A 14,323-nucleotide genomic window follows, 5' to 3' on the forward strand; every position below is an offset into this window, starting at 1 on the left:
GAACTAACCACAGATACTGAGTTGGGGATCTAAGGCCCTTGACCTCTCAGAGATGCTTGGGAATTTCTCTTGTTCTTCAGGAAAGCAAATGAAAACTATTTGCAAGCAGAAGGTTGTTGAGGCTTGACTTGTACCCCACTAAAGCTATGAGTTGAAAGTTCCTTGCCCATTGAAATATCATTTCTCTTCACCCATCTCTTTAAACCAAGCATAATCATTCCCCTGCTAGCTTGACCTCCATTGGCTGAATGAGTATTCATATATGCCTCCTTCCATTCCAGTGAATTGAGAACAGTCATGCCCTCCTCAAAGCGCAAGCTGACTTGATGGAATGTCTTAGACCCTGCCTGGTTCATAAACAAATTAGGAGGCTACAGTAGGCAGCACAGGAGAAGCTCTTAACTTGCTCTCCCAGCTTTTGGCAAGGGGTATTTTGGCTTCTGAAGGGATATTTAAAAGGGGTTTGCTTTTTGTCTGTTGAAAAGACCATATTCATTAGTAGATCAGCTCCAGTCAGGGATAACTGGATACAGAACCATCACAGGTCAGGAGTAGGAAATGCCAGTGTCTGCATGCCTCCTGACTTCCTGCAAGTTTGTTCTGGGGCGGCTTTTGGTCCTCTATACCTTCTCATCACCCAAGAGCTTTTTCAAGTTAGGTCTTAACTTTATGATTAATGTTTTTTATAAAGTAGGAAGGGAAATCTCAATGGAAAATGAATACATTGAACTTATTTCAAGAGCTTTGAAAAAGATCAGTTTCATGGCTAAGGAGGATATCAGTTTATCCCTGGCACAGCCAAGGTTTAGTTGACAAGACTGACCTTAATTTATAATAGAAGTTGGAGTTGAAGTGGAGGTGACATTTTCACAGTTAAGTTGTTCTGGAAACACACCTAGCTGAAAATAAAAGGGGATCCCCTCCCCCCCCCCCCCCCCCCCCCCCCCCCCGCCTCTTTCTTCTGCCTCAGAATGTTCAAACTGTTTGGGTCTAAAGCACAGAATACATTAACCTAAAAAATTGGTACATGTTCGAGTACTAGCTCAGAAACCCAGCATGTCACAAGTGTCTGCCTAGGCTGAGTGGATGGCCATCAGGGATTCTGGTCATGCAGAGACCCAAGTGTCTCATAGGCTGTATATCAGCAATCCTAGTTTTATTATCCTGGGCCCCCCAGGCACCAGGGAAGCAAAATAATGCACAGCCCTGTTCTACAGGGGACATGGATTTCTCTCCACTAGACTACAAAATCCTAGAGGTAGCAAAGAGAGTTTAGGGTCTCTTATATTGGTAACAACTGTTGTATTCAAGAAAATGTATTCTGCTACCAACTTAGGTTTTAAAAAAAAATTCAGACATACCTTAGAGATTGCGGGTTCAGTTCAAGACCACCATAATAAAGCAAGTATCGGCGTCCTCGGAGGTACTGCCGGTTTTGTTACAGACCACTGTAATAAAGCAAGTATCTCAATGAAGTGAGTTATAACCTTTTTACCGATGGAGGGTCTTGCTTTCAGTTTGTAAAAAAAAATAAAATAAAAGAGTTCAACACCTGGGAAGTGCAATAAAGCCAAGTGCAATAATACATGGTGTGCCTGTAATTTCTTATCTCTGTCTGCCTGGCTCTATAAGTCCATTCTCATTCAGCAAGTGCTTATTAGGTGCCTACAAGGGAATGAGTAGTGGGGACAGTGGAGAGCAAGAGAGAGCTAGCCTTTATCCTCATGGGAAAGTAGTTAATTTGACAAGCAAGGACAAAAAAGTTCAGTGAGCAAAGGACTGGAAGCACAGACTAGACCTGACCTAATGAGGGGGTCAATGCCAACTATGTAAATGTCACTTTGGGGAGCTTTGAGGCAATCAACAGGGTCTCTATTCCTTGAAGAATTGTCTTTTTCTCTTCTCTTGAACATGGCAAATTTAGCCCAGAACAAAGGAGTGAGTAAATTTAGTTAATTTTTTGCTCAGCCAGCGCAAGTTGTATATTTCTGTTGTTTTTATTGTCCCAGGCAGGGGTACCGTGTGCCCCAGGGACCTCTGGAGCAGATGCCGATCTCTGTGTCAATGGTCAGGGGCTGACCAACCCTGGACCCTCAGGCTACAACCATGCCGTAGTGTGTGTAAACATCCTACACTCTCAGCTGTGAGCTCAAGGTGGCTGGGAGAGGGTTGTTTACTCCTTCTGCCATGGAAAACGTCAGCTGAAGAAGAACAGTCTCTTCACCCAGCAGATCGGACAGAATGCGACCTCCCTAGTCAGCCAAGGCAGCTCCCAGCGGAGAGCTGGCCCTCTGGCCCCCTGGGTTGCTCTTCTGTGGCTAAGTACAACCAGAACCAGATGTGACGCTGGATAGACGTGGCCCTCAGTGACCACTGAGCTCTCAACATACTGTGAAAAGCTAAGCACTTGCCTACTGATGCTCTCGATCCGAACATTTGATTCTGAAATTTCAACCCAGGAAAAGCCCTATGTCCTTCTCCCCTGCTCTGTCCCTCCCGAGGTGGTGGGAACAAAATAAGGAGAGTGGTGCCTGTTAGGGAGATTGGGAACCGACCTGAGAGCCTGACGTTTGGGTAGCATCTTCCAGTGCTCACAATTAGCACTGTCCTCAGATCACAGGCCTCAACCGCATTTACTCACAAGCACTGCTAGTGCGCGGCTTTTAGTGGCAATAATTATTTGCCCATTTGCAACTTATCACGCAATGGGTGCTACCTCTACTTCAGAAAATTGGCTGTAAGTTTGGTGAAACCTATAGAATCTGTTATTTTTAGTTTGATGTAGCACAACTGGTCTCTTCGAATTCCAGTTTCTCTTGGCTCCAAATGTGGAGAGCTCAGCATTCAGCAGGCAACGGCACAGAGCCCATTTGGGGGAAGAATGGAAATTCACTCTGGCGGCTGCTGATTCGGTTCTTTTCTTCTTACCTGCCTCTCCTTCTACCCCACAGGAGGAGGTACGCCAGTCTGTGACTCCTGCCGAGCCTGTCCAGTACTACTTCACGCTGGCTCAGCAGCCCACCGCCGTCCAAGTCCAGGGGCAGCAGCAAGGCCAGCAGACCACCAGCTCCACAACCACCATCCAGCCCGGGCAGATCATCATTGCACAGCCTCAGCAGGGTCAGGTCTGTGAGCTGCAGAGGGTGCCTGCCCAGCAAGATAGTACTTCTTAAGTTTGGGATGGTGAAAGCTTGATCAGGGCAAGACAGGTACTGAGAGCATCATAGAGTACTGGATTTGAAGTCTGGGAACCTGGGCTCTCCCCAGACTCAGCCACTGAGGTGACATGTCACCCTAATCTCTCATAGTCAAGTGAGGAAAGTGGAGTGGACAAGATGTTCTTCAGGATCCTTATGAGCTAAAAAGTTTTAGAAGGAAAAACTGTCTAATACCCCACGAAGAGTAGTGGCATCTCTGTAGAAGGTGTTTTAAGTGGATCCCATGCCTGCTGTCTCTGTGTGTCTACACCAGAATTGGATTGTATCCTTAAGGGAGAGGTCAGGCATGCATACCTCTCCTCCCTTTCTCCCCATCATTTACTCTGTCCTACTGTTTTTGAGTCAAGTGTCCTTCTCCTTTTACAATAGTAATCAGAATATTCTTTCTCTCCCTAATACAATTGTGAGGGCAATAATATACACATTTGTTGGGATCATGAGAGGCTACAGAGAACTCTGTTCTCTGAGCTCTGAACTCAAACTCTCTGTCAGTCATCAATTTATTCATCAAATATTGGTCATCCTCTGTAGGTAAAGTCCTATGCCATGTGTTGGGGACACAAGCATGAGTCCAGCAGTCCCTATTTTTATGAATTCACAATCTAGTTGGGGCTACAAATAATTAAAGATTATACCACCATGTGGGAAGTGTAAGATATTCTTAGGATGTGTAGAGGGTAATATGGGAATGCATCAAAGGGGTACCTAACAAAGATGTGACGGGATGGTAGAAGAGGATGTCAGAGGAGGTTCCTTTAAGGGAATAACATGAGTTTTAGAGAGAATAATGGAAATGAATCAAAATAGACAAGGAGGGACTTCCCAGTACAGGGCTCAGCACAAGCAAAGGCTTGGAGTTGAGAAATAGCACAAGGCAGTGGGGAAAGGCTGCAGCACATGGAACATCTAGCAAGTCTGAAAAGACAGGTGGAGGACACATTCTAGACTGCCTTGTGTGTTCTTGTGAGGAAACACACAAGGTTTGCTTAGGAGGAAAAAAAATGGAAGTGGCAGTAGATTTAAATATAATTGTGATTTTAGGATGTATTCCCTGCTTGTTTTTTTTTCTGTTTTTTTTTTTTTTTTATCCATATAACAAATTTATTAAATGCTTGTCTTGACCAGACGCCATGTTAGCAGGAGGGGTTCAAAGATGATTGGAGCTCAATCCCTCTCTTAAGGAGTTCACTGCACTGTGATGCCTAAGGGAACTTCTTTAGCTCTTGCGTGTACGTCTGCAGTGGTGAGAGCTTTGCCTGACAAAGGCTTTATCCTTTATAGCAGCGTTTTTCAACCGCTGTTCCGCGACACACTATGACAGGTGTGCCGCGAGATGTTGCCTGGTGTGCCGTAGGTGCAGACAAGACAAGAATTTTATAATTTTTCACTATTTTGTTTACTTAATATTTCATAATAAAGTAATTATAAAATACTTTCTTTGTGTTTATTTGATTCCTATTCAAGAGAATTACTTTATATATAGTCAATATAGGCACAGAGTTAAATTTTTTAACATTTTCTAATGGTGGTGTGCCTCGTGATTTTTTTCATGAAACAAGTGTGCCTTTGCCCAAAAAAGGTTGAAAAACACTGCTTTATAGAGAGAACTTCAAGAGAGTCTGGTAAAGACTGGCTCTGATTGGCTGATCATCCTAAGAAGCTCATGGTTGTTGTGCCCTGACAGCAGGGCATGCCATCCATGATTTGACGGCTGCTATGCTAACACAAGCCCTCATTTTCCTGAAATGATTTAGAAATACTTTGGAAATCCTCTCAGGAAAATTGAGTTGATAGAGTACAGTGATGAGTTGGCAGTATCCATTTTTTTTAGTCAGCAGGAATTTTATGTATCCTCTTTTCTGCCACCATGGACTTGCTCAGCCTAGAGCTAATAAGGCTTGTGAGGATTGTGAAGTTGGTCCCTCCCAGCATCTTCCAGCTATTGTGTTACTGATTCAGGGTGGCCTTGTGTTGTGTGACACACCCTAGGACCTCTGAGGTAATGGCTGTTTCAGGTTGAGTACAGGTACAGAATACATAATAAAGTTGAAGGAAATCATATTTTGGTGAAGTGAATCCTCTATTTTCTATCATAAAATTGGAATCTTTCATTCCTGGAGGCTTGGGGGATAGGCTGAGTTGAAAATTGCAGTGTGAGAACAGGAGCTGTTTCCTGTTGTCCTAACCAACTGCATTCATTTTTATATAGGTCCTTCTGTCTGTCTCCCCCACCCTCCTGTTACTTAGAGGTGGCCTCAGTTAAGATCCAGATATTCAATGTTTGGTGTCCAGTGCATTTACCTGTTCACTTTCCCACAGGCAGCTGTGCTATGATCCAGAGCAGCCAGCTGGCCACTGTGGTCTGGGGTCGCTCTGCTGTTTAAATGGGGTGAAAACCAGTGTGCACTTTATTTCCCTCACAGTATCTTGCAGGCCTAAAAAGGAGCCCACGATCCCAAATTTAGTAAATTCGTAATTCATACTTACCCCACTTTCCATTTAGTTTGCCCCCCAAATTCACCTGCTCTAGACTTGACTTGGCTATTTCTAAAGTGAACTGTCGTGGTTGCTTTTGATTCTTTTGTACCATATGTGCCTTACTATAATCGAAGTGGCTGGGGAAAATTGTGGCATTTGAAGCATAGAGATGTTTAGGCAAATATTTTGTACTATGACCCTAAAAATAAATCTATGTTTTTTTTCACCTTTTATTTTGGTGAGTGACTTTCACAGTGCTCTAAGCCCAAAGGACTATAGGTTGAGTATTATTTGGTGTTAACATGACTTCAGGCATTCATGGAGAGGATTTGCTCCTAGTTAACCATTGGTTATTAACCTCTTGGTAAGTCTACTGACTCTGAGCCAGACTCAATCAGCTTTCTCATGACTCTTTCCAGACCACCCCAGTGACCATGCAGGTTGGAGAAGGTCAGCAGGTGCAGATTGTCCAGGCCCAGCCGCAGGGTCAAGCCCAGCAGGCCCAGAGCAGCACTGGACAGACCATGCAGGTGATGCAGCAGATCATCACAAACACAGGAGAGATCCAGCAGATCCCGGTAAGCCCTGCCTTGCCTCAGGTCTGCATGGCACTCTTCAACATAATAACAGAGATACTTAAAGATTTTATACCTGTATATACACAGAGACAAAAAAAATTGTGTGTGTGTGTGTGCATGTGTATATTTTGCATGGTTTGTATATCTCTCACACACACACACACACACACACACACACACACACACACACATATATATATATATATATATATATATATATATATATATATATAAACATTTTTTAAATCTATATTCCTATTACCCTAGACCACAACTTGCTTCACTCTGTGCTCACTGCTTTCCTTTAACCCAAGTTAAAGTTCACCACTGTGGGGCAGCTCCTCTTAATTTCCCCTCACTCTACCTACGTGCCGAAGTCATTGTAACTACTATTCTGTGCCAAGGCCCAAAGGCCCTGTCTTTTGATTAGCAAAGAATAAGAGGGAGGTGTATAGGGAAAACCATAAATACACTTGTTGCATATTCATTAGTTCCCACTGAAGCCTGCAGCAAAGTGTATTTTTGGCTTTCATTTAACTTACCCATTCCTTCACTGTGGACTACTGCTTCCTGTGTGCCTTGAGGGATTTCATTTCTTAGATTTGTTGACTTTTTTACTTGTTCTTTTGTTAAAAATGTTCTTGTCTCAACACTTGCCATTTATACATTGGTCATTTTGCCACCAAAAAATGTAGAAAGTGAGTGAGTGACATGGAGCAATCCTATTTCCTACCCCTTGTTCTTCCTATTGTAAATGAAATGTAGGCAAATCTGGAAATTCACTCGGACTTGATTAACCACTTTCTCTGAAAAAAGCTCAAAAAGTATCCTCATCTCTGGTTTTGAAACTGTTCTTATTAGGTTAATAGAGTATGAGTCCAGGAGAAAGTTTAGGAAAGTGGAGTGAGTGTGTGTCTCTGTGTCTGTGCCTATCACTTTCTGCCTATCCTCTCTCCGTCCTCCCTCCCTCTCCCCTGTCTGTCACACACACACGCACACACACACACACACACACACACTATCCATCAGTTGCAGGTGCCTTGCCTCACTTTTTTAACCATCAACCCCAAGATCTCTCTCTTGAATGGTTTTCATTCATGTGGAGGCACCAAAATAAGTTCATTTAAGCCAGAAAGGATAACTAGCTCGAGGGTTCTTAACCCTCTGGCGCACAGAGCTTTAGCACAGATGAGTAGAATTTAGGACCTTGTCTTCACGGTTTTTGGATAGGAGCTTGCATTTCTAAACTCATCAGTGTGCTTGCAGTAGTGATGACCTTCAGGAAGGAAACTGCTTCTCTTTTTAAAGGCAAGGGGTAGACTTATGTGCCCTTTAATTAACATAAAAAAGCTGTGAGGATCCCCAGACTTATCTTGTAATAGTGGACTGAAGTATATCATCATTCTAAACCAAAAAGAAGAGCTTCTAGCTTCTAAGAGCTGCTTAGAACTAGTTGGTACACATTTGAGTTTCTGCAAAGAGCTCTTCCCAGCAAGAAAATGGAAATTCGCAATGGCCTCAGTACACCTTCCCACTCCTGGGACAAGACTTTAATCTTTCATCCTGTGCATCTTGGCTGGAGTTCTCTGACCCCTGGGATCAGACGCCGTCAGTCTCAGCAGTGAGGTCTCCTACGCCTTCATCCCCATAAGCATCTTAACATTGTTGCCTGGAAAGCTGCATCAAGGGATTGAGATGGGGAAGGGAGGCTTGGCATCACAGCTTCCCAGCCGCTCCTCTCAGCATCTTCTCAGGAAATAAATGACTGCTGGTCACAGTATCATGCCCTATCTCCTTTTGAACTAGATTCTTACAGGTTTAGATTTTGAGGCCCTCCTTGCCTTAAGCAGACAATTCTGGAATGATCCACCAGAACTTCAGAATTAGTCTGGGTGGTTCCAATCCTCTTCCAGGCTGGCAGTTTCCGAGAAGCAGTTTGATTTAACACTGCACACAGGAGAGCCACTTCAGCCTACCAGCATTTTCCTCGTGGAAGTATAGTTCCCTTCAGTGGCAATAACTCTTGAAGGCAGAGGAGTGTTTATTCCAGGACAGAGGCCTGTTAGCCTCAAGAAGCTCACAACTAGCTTACAACAAAGGCAGCTAGCAGCCAAGGAGGGTAATGTCGGGGCGCCCCAAATCCCAAGTGTGAATGTCTGCAGCCTTCTCTGCTGACTTCTCTGCTGAGCCACAGCTCCTTGTGTTGCAAACACCTTGGCCCTTTCTTCATCTGCACATTCAAAGCACTAAAACTTTCATGGTACACTGGAGTGTTAAGAGCCTGAATTAAGGCTTTTAGCACACAATTAAATGCAGTATGTGGTATTATTGTATTATCTGAGACTTAATCTTAAGCATGAGGGATTCCAAGGGCATTTTTGTAGGTTTGGTTTCCCATGATGGAGTTTTCTGAGAAAGGTTTTATTGATTCAGCTTCCCCTTGGGAGGCGTTTGGCCAGAAGCAAGTGCTGAACACCAAGGATCCTAAAAGTCCCTCAAACTCCCCTTGGTCCTGGCTCTTGGGGACAGAGATAGTAAAGCTGGCCAGCTTTTTCTTCCGAAATGTGCAGTGTGGAGTTGGGCAATTCTAGTGCTGTGGTTCGGAGTAACGGCCATCTGCTCTGTGCTCCTGGCAGACGCTGGAGCTGTTCTCAGTACAGTATTAGATCAGCCATTCTGGGAACTGGGTGGAGTAGTGTGGAGCTGGAGGGAAGAGAGGCCCACACTTAAGGTATAAACATTCTGATGATGTTAGACAGCCTTTAGGATAAAATCCTAAGATAAACTGAGCAAACAGCTAAGAGCCAATGAATGTTGAGGGTGCAGCCATGCTTTTTCATATATGTGACAAGATCCTCAGGGAGTTTTTTCAAGGTCCATTCAGGGAACTATTCTCTCTTGTGTGTGTGACTTGCAGGAAAGGGAAGTTACGTTTTGCTGTTTTGACCTCTATTACAAAGGAACTTTTCTGGGCAGCTTTTTTGGAGGGCTCATGAAAAATTTGCCTCTTTGAAGTTGCACTCAATCTTCTGTGGTCTCTTTGTCTCTGCCCTGCCCTAGGTGCAACTGAACACCGGCCAGCTACAGTACATTCGTTTAGCGCAGCCTGTATCAGGCACCCAAGTTGTGCAGGGACAGATCCAGACGCTTGCCACCAATGCTCAGCAGGTATGTGTCCCAGGGATACAGGACTTGACTTGGGGACCAGCAGGAACTGGCTTCCTTATTATTCTCCCGCCCACCTTATTCTTCAGCAAGAGCCACCTCCACACGTGCATATTTATTCTACACCCCACGGAAGGGTTTCATGGAGAATTGCATTCAAAGTTTGTGTCTCGCCATTTTGTTCTGAAGTGCAAGGCAGGGTAGTCTCAAGTATACTTAAAGAAAGCCTGATGTACCTGTATGCAGGTCTCACTGGAAGCATTTTGACAGACTGCCTCTTTGTCAGGCTGTTACCAGCTTTAAAACTGAATAGCTGTTGTGTTCTGGCTCTCCTGTGCCCTTCGGAAAGCTTACTTGGATTTTATCCTCACCTCCTCAGGCACCCTTCACCAGAGGTTGCTCCCTAGCATATTGGAGGCTGTGAGCCACAGGTGTTGAAAGTGCCTCCCTAGGCATGGGGGTTGAGGAATATGGGCAGCATTGTAGGGGGAGGGGTGCTGCTCAAGGAGAGGCATTGTTAATGGATTCTTTTTTGCCTCATACCCAAAAAAAGCAGCAATCGTTTAAGAGCTGGATCTGTCTGGCTCAGTTGCATTTCTGGTGATGTATCTATTGACAGTGGTAACAGAGCTGAGTTTGTAGAGCAATTCTCCAAAGATTTAATTTGGGAAAATGTGAGGAATGAGCCAGAAGTAAGGCTTCTGAGTTCCATATAGTCTCTGGAATCATTAAAAGCTCACATGGAACTTGGACTTTTCCCTAATTTCCTTGGGGTTCACTGACATGGAATTAGAGCTCAAAACTGGTCACACCCTTGGGTACCTCATCCTCTGCTTTAAAACAAACAAACAAACAAACAAAACAAAAAACACGCCCATAAACTTTTGTAAGATTCTAACCTAGGATACCAAAAACTTTTTATGGCCTGGGGGGTGGGAGGAAATGAGAAGGATGAGTTCTTGGTTTCCCAGATACCAGTTTTGGAGTCAGAAACTACAGCCAGAAAGCTTGACTTGGGGAGGGGGCGGTTACTGAAAGGAGGGGAAGAAACAAGAAGAGAGCACCTGAGGGCAGTCACAGTCTGTATAACAACAGATTGTACTTGTGACGATTGGCATGTAGTAGGTGCTTAGTAAATGTTCGTTTAATGAATGCTAAATAAATAGTGTGTAAACGGAATTTAAAGATAAATGAAGCTTTCTTTGATATAAAGGAAGTACTGCTGGCCTTGGCCCAGTTAATCTCATCTATGAGGAATATTTTCCATTTGTATCAGGGTCATTTATTTATTCTGCATACATTTCTTGAATACTTGATTTGCACTGGGAGATTCAAAGACAAAACTTAGCTCCTGCCCTCAAGCTTATAGACTGGTAGGAGGAGAAAGACCCAAAACAAGGAACAGTAGTATGAAGCTCTTTCACACGTGTCCCCTAGACCTGATGGGTTGTTTTTGGCCATTGTGAGGACACTTGAGAGGACCGGCCTTACCTTGCAGGTTGGCTGTAATGATTCCAAGAGATGTGCACAGAAGACATTACTAGTCAAATGTTCCATAGATACACCTATGCACACAAGCATGCTTCAGTTTTCTTTCTAGTCTACCAAGCTGTTTCCAACAGTTGACATTGTACAATGCATTTCTACTTAGCAGTAAATTTCTTTAAAAATCCACACCTAAGATTTTAAGTGCTTGTGATAAATGTTTTCCTTGCCTCCCCCCCTCCTCCCTAATCCTTGGCCCAAAGGGCTGCACGTGGCCACTATCGGAAAAAGTACTTCATAGGTTTGCCACAAGGGCTTCTAGGGCCAAGGCCACCTGCTCGCCAGGGTGTTTCATATTCCAGTCAGTCAGATAATCTGGGTGATACGGGTTTGGTTTGGAGCCCACCTTCCAAGAACGAAAGGGACCACTCACTCCTTTGCCTGGTGTTTTACAAATTGTCTGCACTGGCTGCAAGACTCTTAGGGTTTCTGACTAAACTGAAAATGTTACGCTCACTCATGTCAGCACCAATGAGCTAGGTGTCTGTTTGATTTGAGTCCCAAAAAGACCTTGTTGAGGGGGTAGTGACTGGTAATGTCGTGTGTTCCAGGGTCCTCTTTATCAGCGTTTTACCAACCTTTCGGACCATGGACCACCAGTTGGCAACCGCTGCTCTATATGGTGCCAACTCTGAGTAGCCTTCAGGGCTAGGGGATGGGAGGAACCTTGCTTTTCTGCTACACGTCAAGCACCTGTTCTATGCCAGGCATTATTCTGGTCACTTTATATGTATTGTCTCATTTGATCTTCACAACCCTCTCCTGGGTGGTGGGCTGGTGGACCAGACCCGGCAGCTGACCTGCATACTCTGCCTTCTTGATTCCTGCAGATCACACAGACAGAGGTCCAGCAAGGACAGCAGCAGTTCAGCCAGTTCACAGATGGACAGGTAGGACACCCAGTCCGAGCAGGGGCAGAGGGTGAGGAGTTGGGGGAGGGTGGCGGTGAGGGTTAGTGGATGACATCTATGGGTTTGGATGATTAGGGCAGCTGTCCTATTTTCTGTTAACAATGAGTGGGCAGAAATGGTTAAAACAAGTACAGTTTTTAAATCAGGGTGCCTGTCCTTTAGCATTGTAGACATTATATAGCCCAAATCCCCATTTTACAGATGAGTAAACTCAGTCCTAGAAATGGGAAATGCTTTGTCCATGATTAGTCAGCTGTTCATTGCAGAATAAGGTCTAGAACACAGGTCTCTCATTTCCCTCTCTAGGGTAGTTTTTCTCTGCTGCTCTTTAATGGTATAGATTAGTTGAAACGCAGAGAACTTGTGTCCTCTCAACCTCTCAGTGCCTGGAATTCAGTAATTCTAAACCCGTGCAAAGAAAGAATCTTCCTTTTCCCTCGGCCTATCCCCTCATATATGACTATGCTCCCAGTCACCCTGAGGACATGATGGGATGATGTGCCCGAGCTTGAGTTCTCTGCTGCCCATAGGAGAGGAGCCGCATCACCCACCTCTGGTTCCTGCCAGCACCGGGTGCTAGGTTCACATGCCAGGGCTCTTGTGGCAAGGGTTTTGGCTGGTTTTTTGGAGGGCAGCTGAGAAACCAAATGACCAGTTGGCCCTAACTTCGCAAAGTAGCTATGTGAGCATCTGCTTCACCCCTCACAGGTCTTGGCTGTAGGAAGTATTTAATTCCAGGTGACCTCAGCAGGGCCCATGCTGGAAGTGCAGATTCAGTGTAGTCAGATATTCTGAGGAAAGGAGGAAGAGGGGGTAATCCTGTTGCCCCTGCCAGTGAGGATTACTGAGAGTTGGGGAAATGCTGACTTCCAAGCTGCTGGTACAGTGGTTCGAATTGCTTGTGTTTGTCACAGAGGAACAGCGTGCAGCAAGCTCCAGGCTCTGAGCTAACGGGAGAGGCAGAGCCCAGAGAAGTGAAAGCCACAGGAAATGCAACTCCCTGCACCTCTTCCCCGCCCACTACACACACCCCCTCACACCGTGCTGGTGCCTCCTGTGTCTGCTGCTCCCAACCCCAGCAGAGCTCCACATCCCCTCCTCCCTCTGACGCCTTGCAGTGGGTGGTGGTTGAAGTATCTGGGGCCCCGAACCAACTCGAGGCCCATAGGGAGCTGCATGCCCCTCTCCCAGGGGTGACCTCACTCTCTCCTCTCCACCCCTCGCAGCAGCTCTACCAGATCCAGCAAGTCACCATGCCTGCCGGCCAGGACCTCGCCCAGCCCATGTTCATCCAGTCAGCTAACCAGCCCTCCGACGGGCAGGCCCCCCAGGTGACCGGAGACTGAGGGCCTGAGCTGGCAAGGCCAAGGACACCCAACACAATTTTTGCCATACAGCCCCAGGCAATGGGCACAGCGTCCCTCCCCAGAGGACCCCGCCGACCTCAGCGCCTCCTGCAGGCTAGGACACTGGTGCGCTTCGCCCCACACCTGGGGGCCGAGATTCTCCAACAGAAAAATGCAATATTTTTTATTTCCTTTTTTCCTTTTTTTTTTTTTTTTTCTTTTCCCACCGAGGAATCAATATTTCAATATGTTGAGCTGTGTGTCCAATGCTATGAAATGAAAATATTAAATAACATATTTATGGCATTTTCTTGAAGAGTGTGGTTGAAGATATATTTCTTTTGTTTTTCTTTTTTGGGGTTTTACCTCCACTTCTTTTTAGGAGCAAATCTCCTACTGGGTGTATGTTATCTCCTAACTCTTGCAACAGCTGCTGCCCCCAGGGTTTTCCATCTTTTCTGTCCTCCGATTAAATTAGGTGACTGCGTGTAGATTCTTTTTTATTCGTGGTCTTCTCTCTTTGTCCCTGCTCCTGTCCTGGAGCTCTGTGCACCTGCATCCCGAGGCCATGGGAACATCCTTGCATTTAAGAGATGACTCATTGGCCATGGAGAGAAGAGTGGATGGTTTTATTCCCAGACCCTAATCTCCCAGGGACCTAAGGAGACTAGAACTGTGCATTTACCTCCATACATACTTTTATTTTTTAAATGCATTAAGAATTGTGCTAGTCTCCTTTGCTGCATGGACATCAATGCATGACATGAAATAAACCTCATTTTAGACAATTAAGAGTCTTGAGTTCTGTATTTGGCAGCATTCATAGGGCCACTTGGCTTGGGAAAGGCTTGGAAAGGTTTGTTTGCCTTCAGGTTGGGTGTCTGAATGAAGGGACCCTTTTGAAAAAAAGCTAAGGGAAACTACATATCTAATTCAAACTGAGGTCTTCATCTAATTTTAAAGGTAAACTTCAGCAGGATCTATTTGCTCCTGAGAGACCCCTGCCCACCTTACATCCTGGGCTACCACCATGAGCCAGATTCAATTGTGTCCTGTTTGGTTGAGGGTCAAGAGAGAGCATC

General features: G+C 45.1%; 1 protein-coding gene across 10 annotated transcripts in view; it reads left to right on the forward strand.

Annotated features, from left to right (window-relative positions):
- NFYC (nuclear transcription factor Y subunit gamma) overlaps positions 1–14,029 on the forward strand; it is a 66,404-nt gene extending 52,375 nt beyond the window's left edge. For 5 of the 10 annotated variants that reach the window (XM_084874640.1, XM_084874642.1, XM_084874645.1 and 2 more), the window contains exons 6-10: positions 2,952–3,125; positions 6,116–6,274; positions 9,335–9,442; positions 11,815–11,874; positions 12,810–14,029. In XM_084874640.1, coding sequence (XP_084730766.1) covers positions 2,952–3,125; positions 6,116–6,274; positions 9,335–9,442; positions 11,815–11,874; positions 12,810–13,241 — 933 coding nt within the window. In that variant the 3' untranslated portion in view covers positions 13,242–14,029. The remainder of the gene's footprint in view (positions 1–2,951; positions 3,126–6,115; positions 6,275–9,334; positions 9,443–11,814; positions 11,875–12,809) is intronic. The other 5 variants (XM_084874646.1, XM_084874647.1, XM_084874641.1 and 2 more) reach the window with 1 other exon arrangement.
- The last annotated feature ends 294 nt before the right edge of the window (positions 14,030–14,323 follow it).

This window comes from Pipistrellus hanaki (genome assembly GCF_964339955.1).
Source record: "Pipistrellus hanaki genome assembly, chromosome: 2".
NCBI lineage: Eukaryota > Metazoa > Chordata > Mammalia > Chiroptera > Vespertilionidae > Pipistrellus > Pipistrellus hanaki.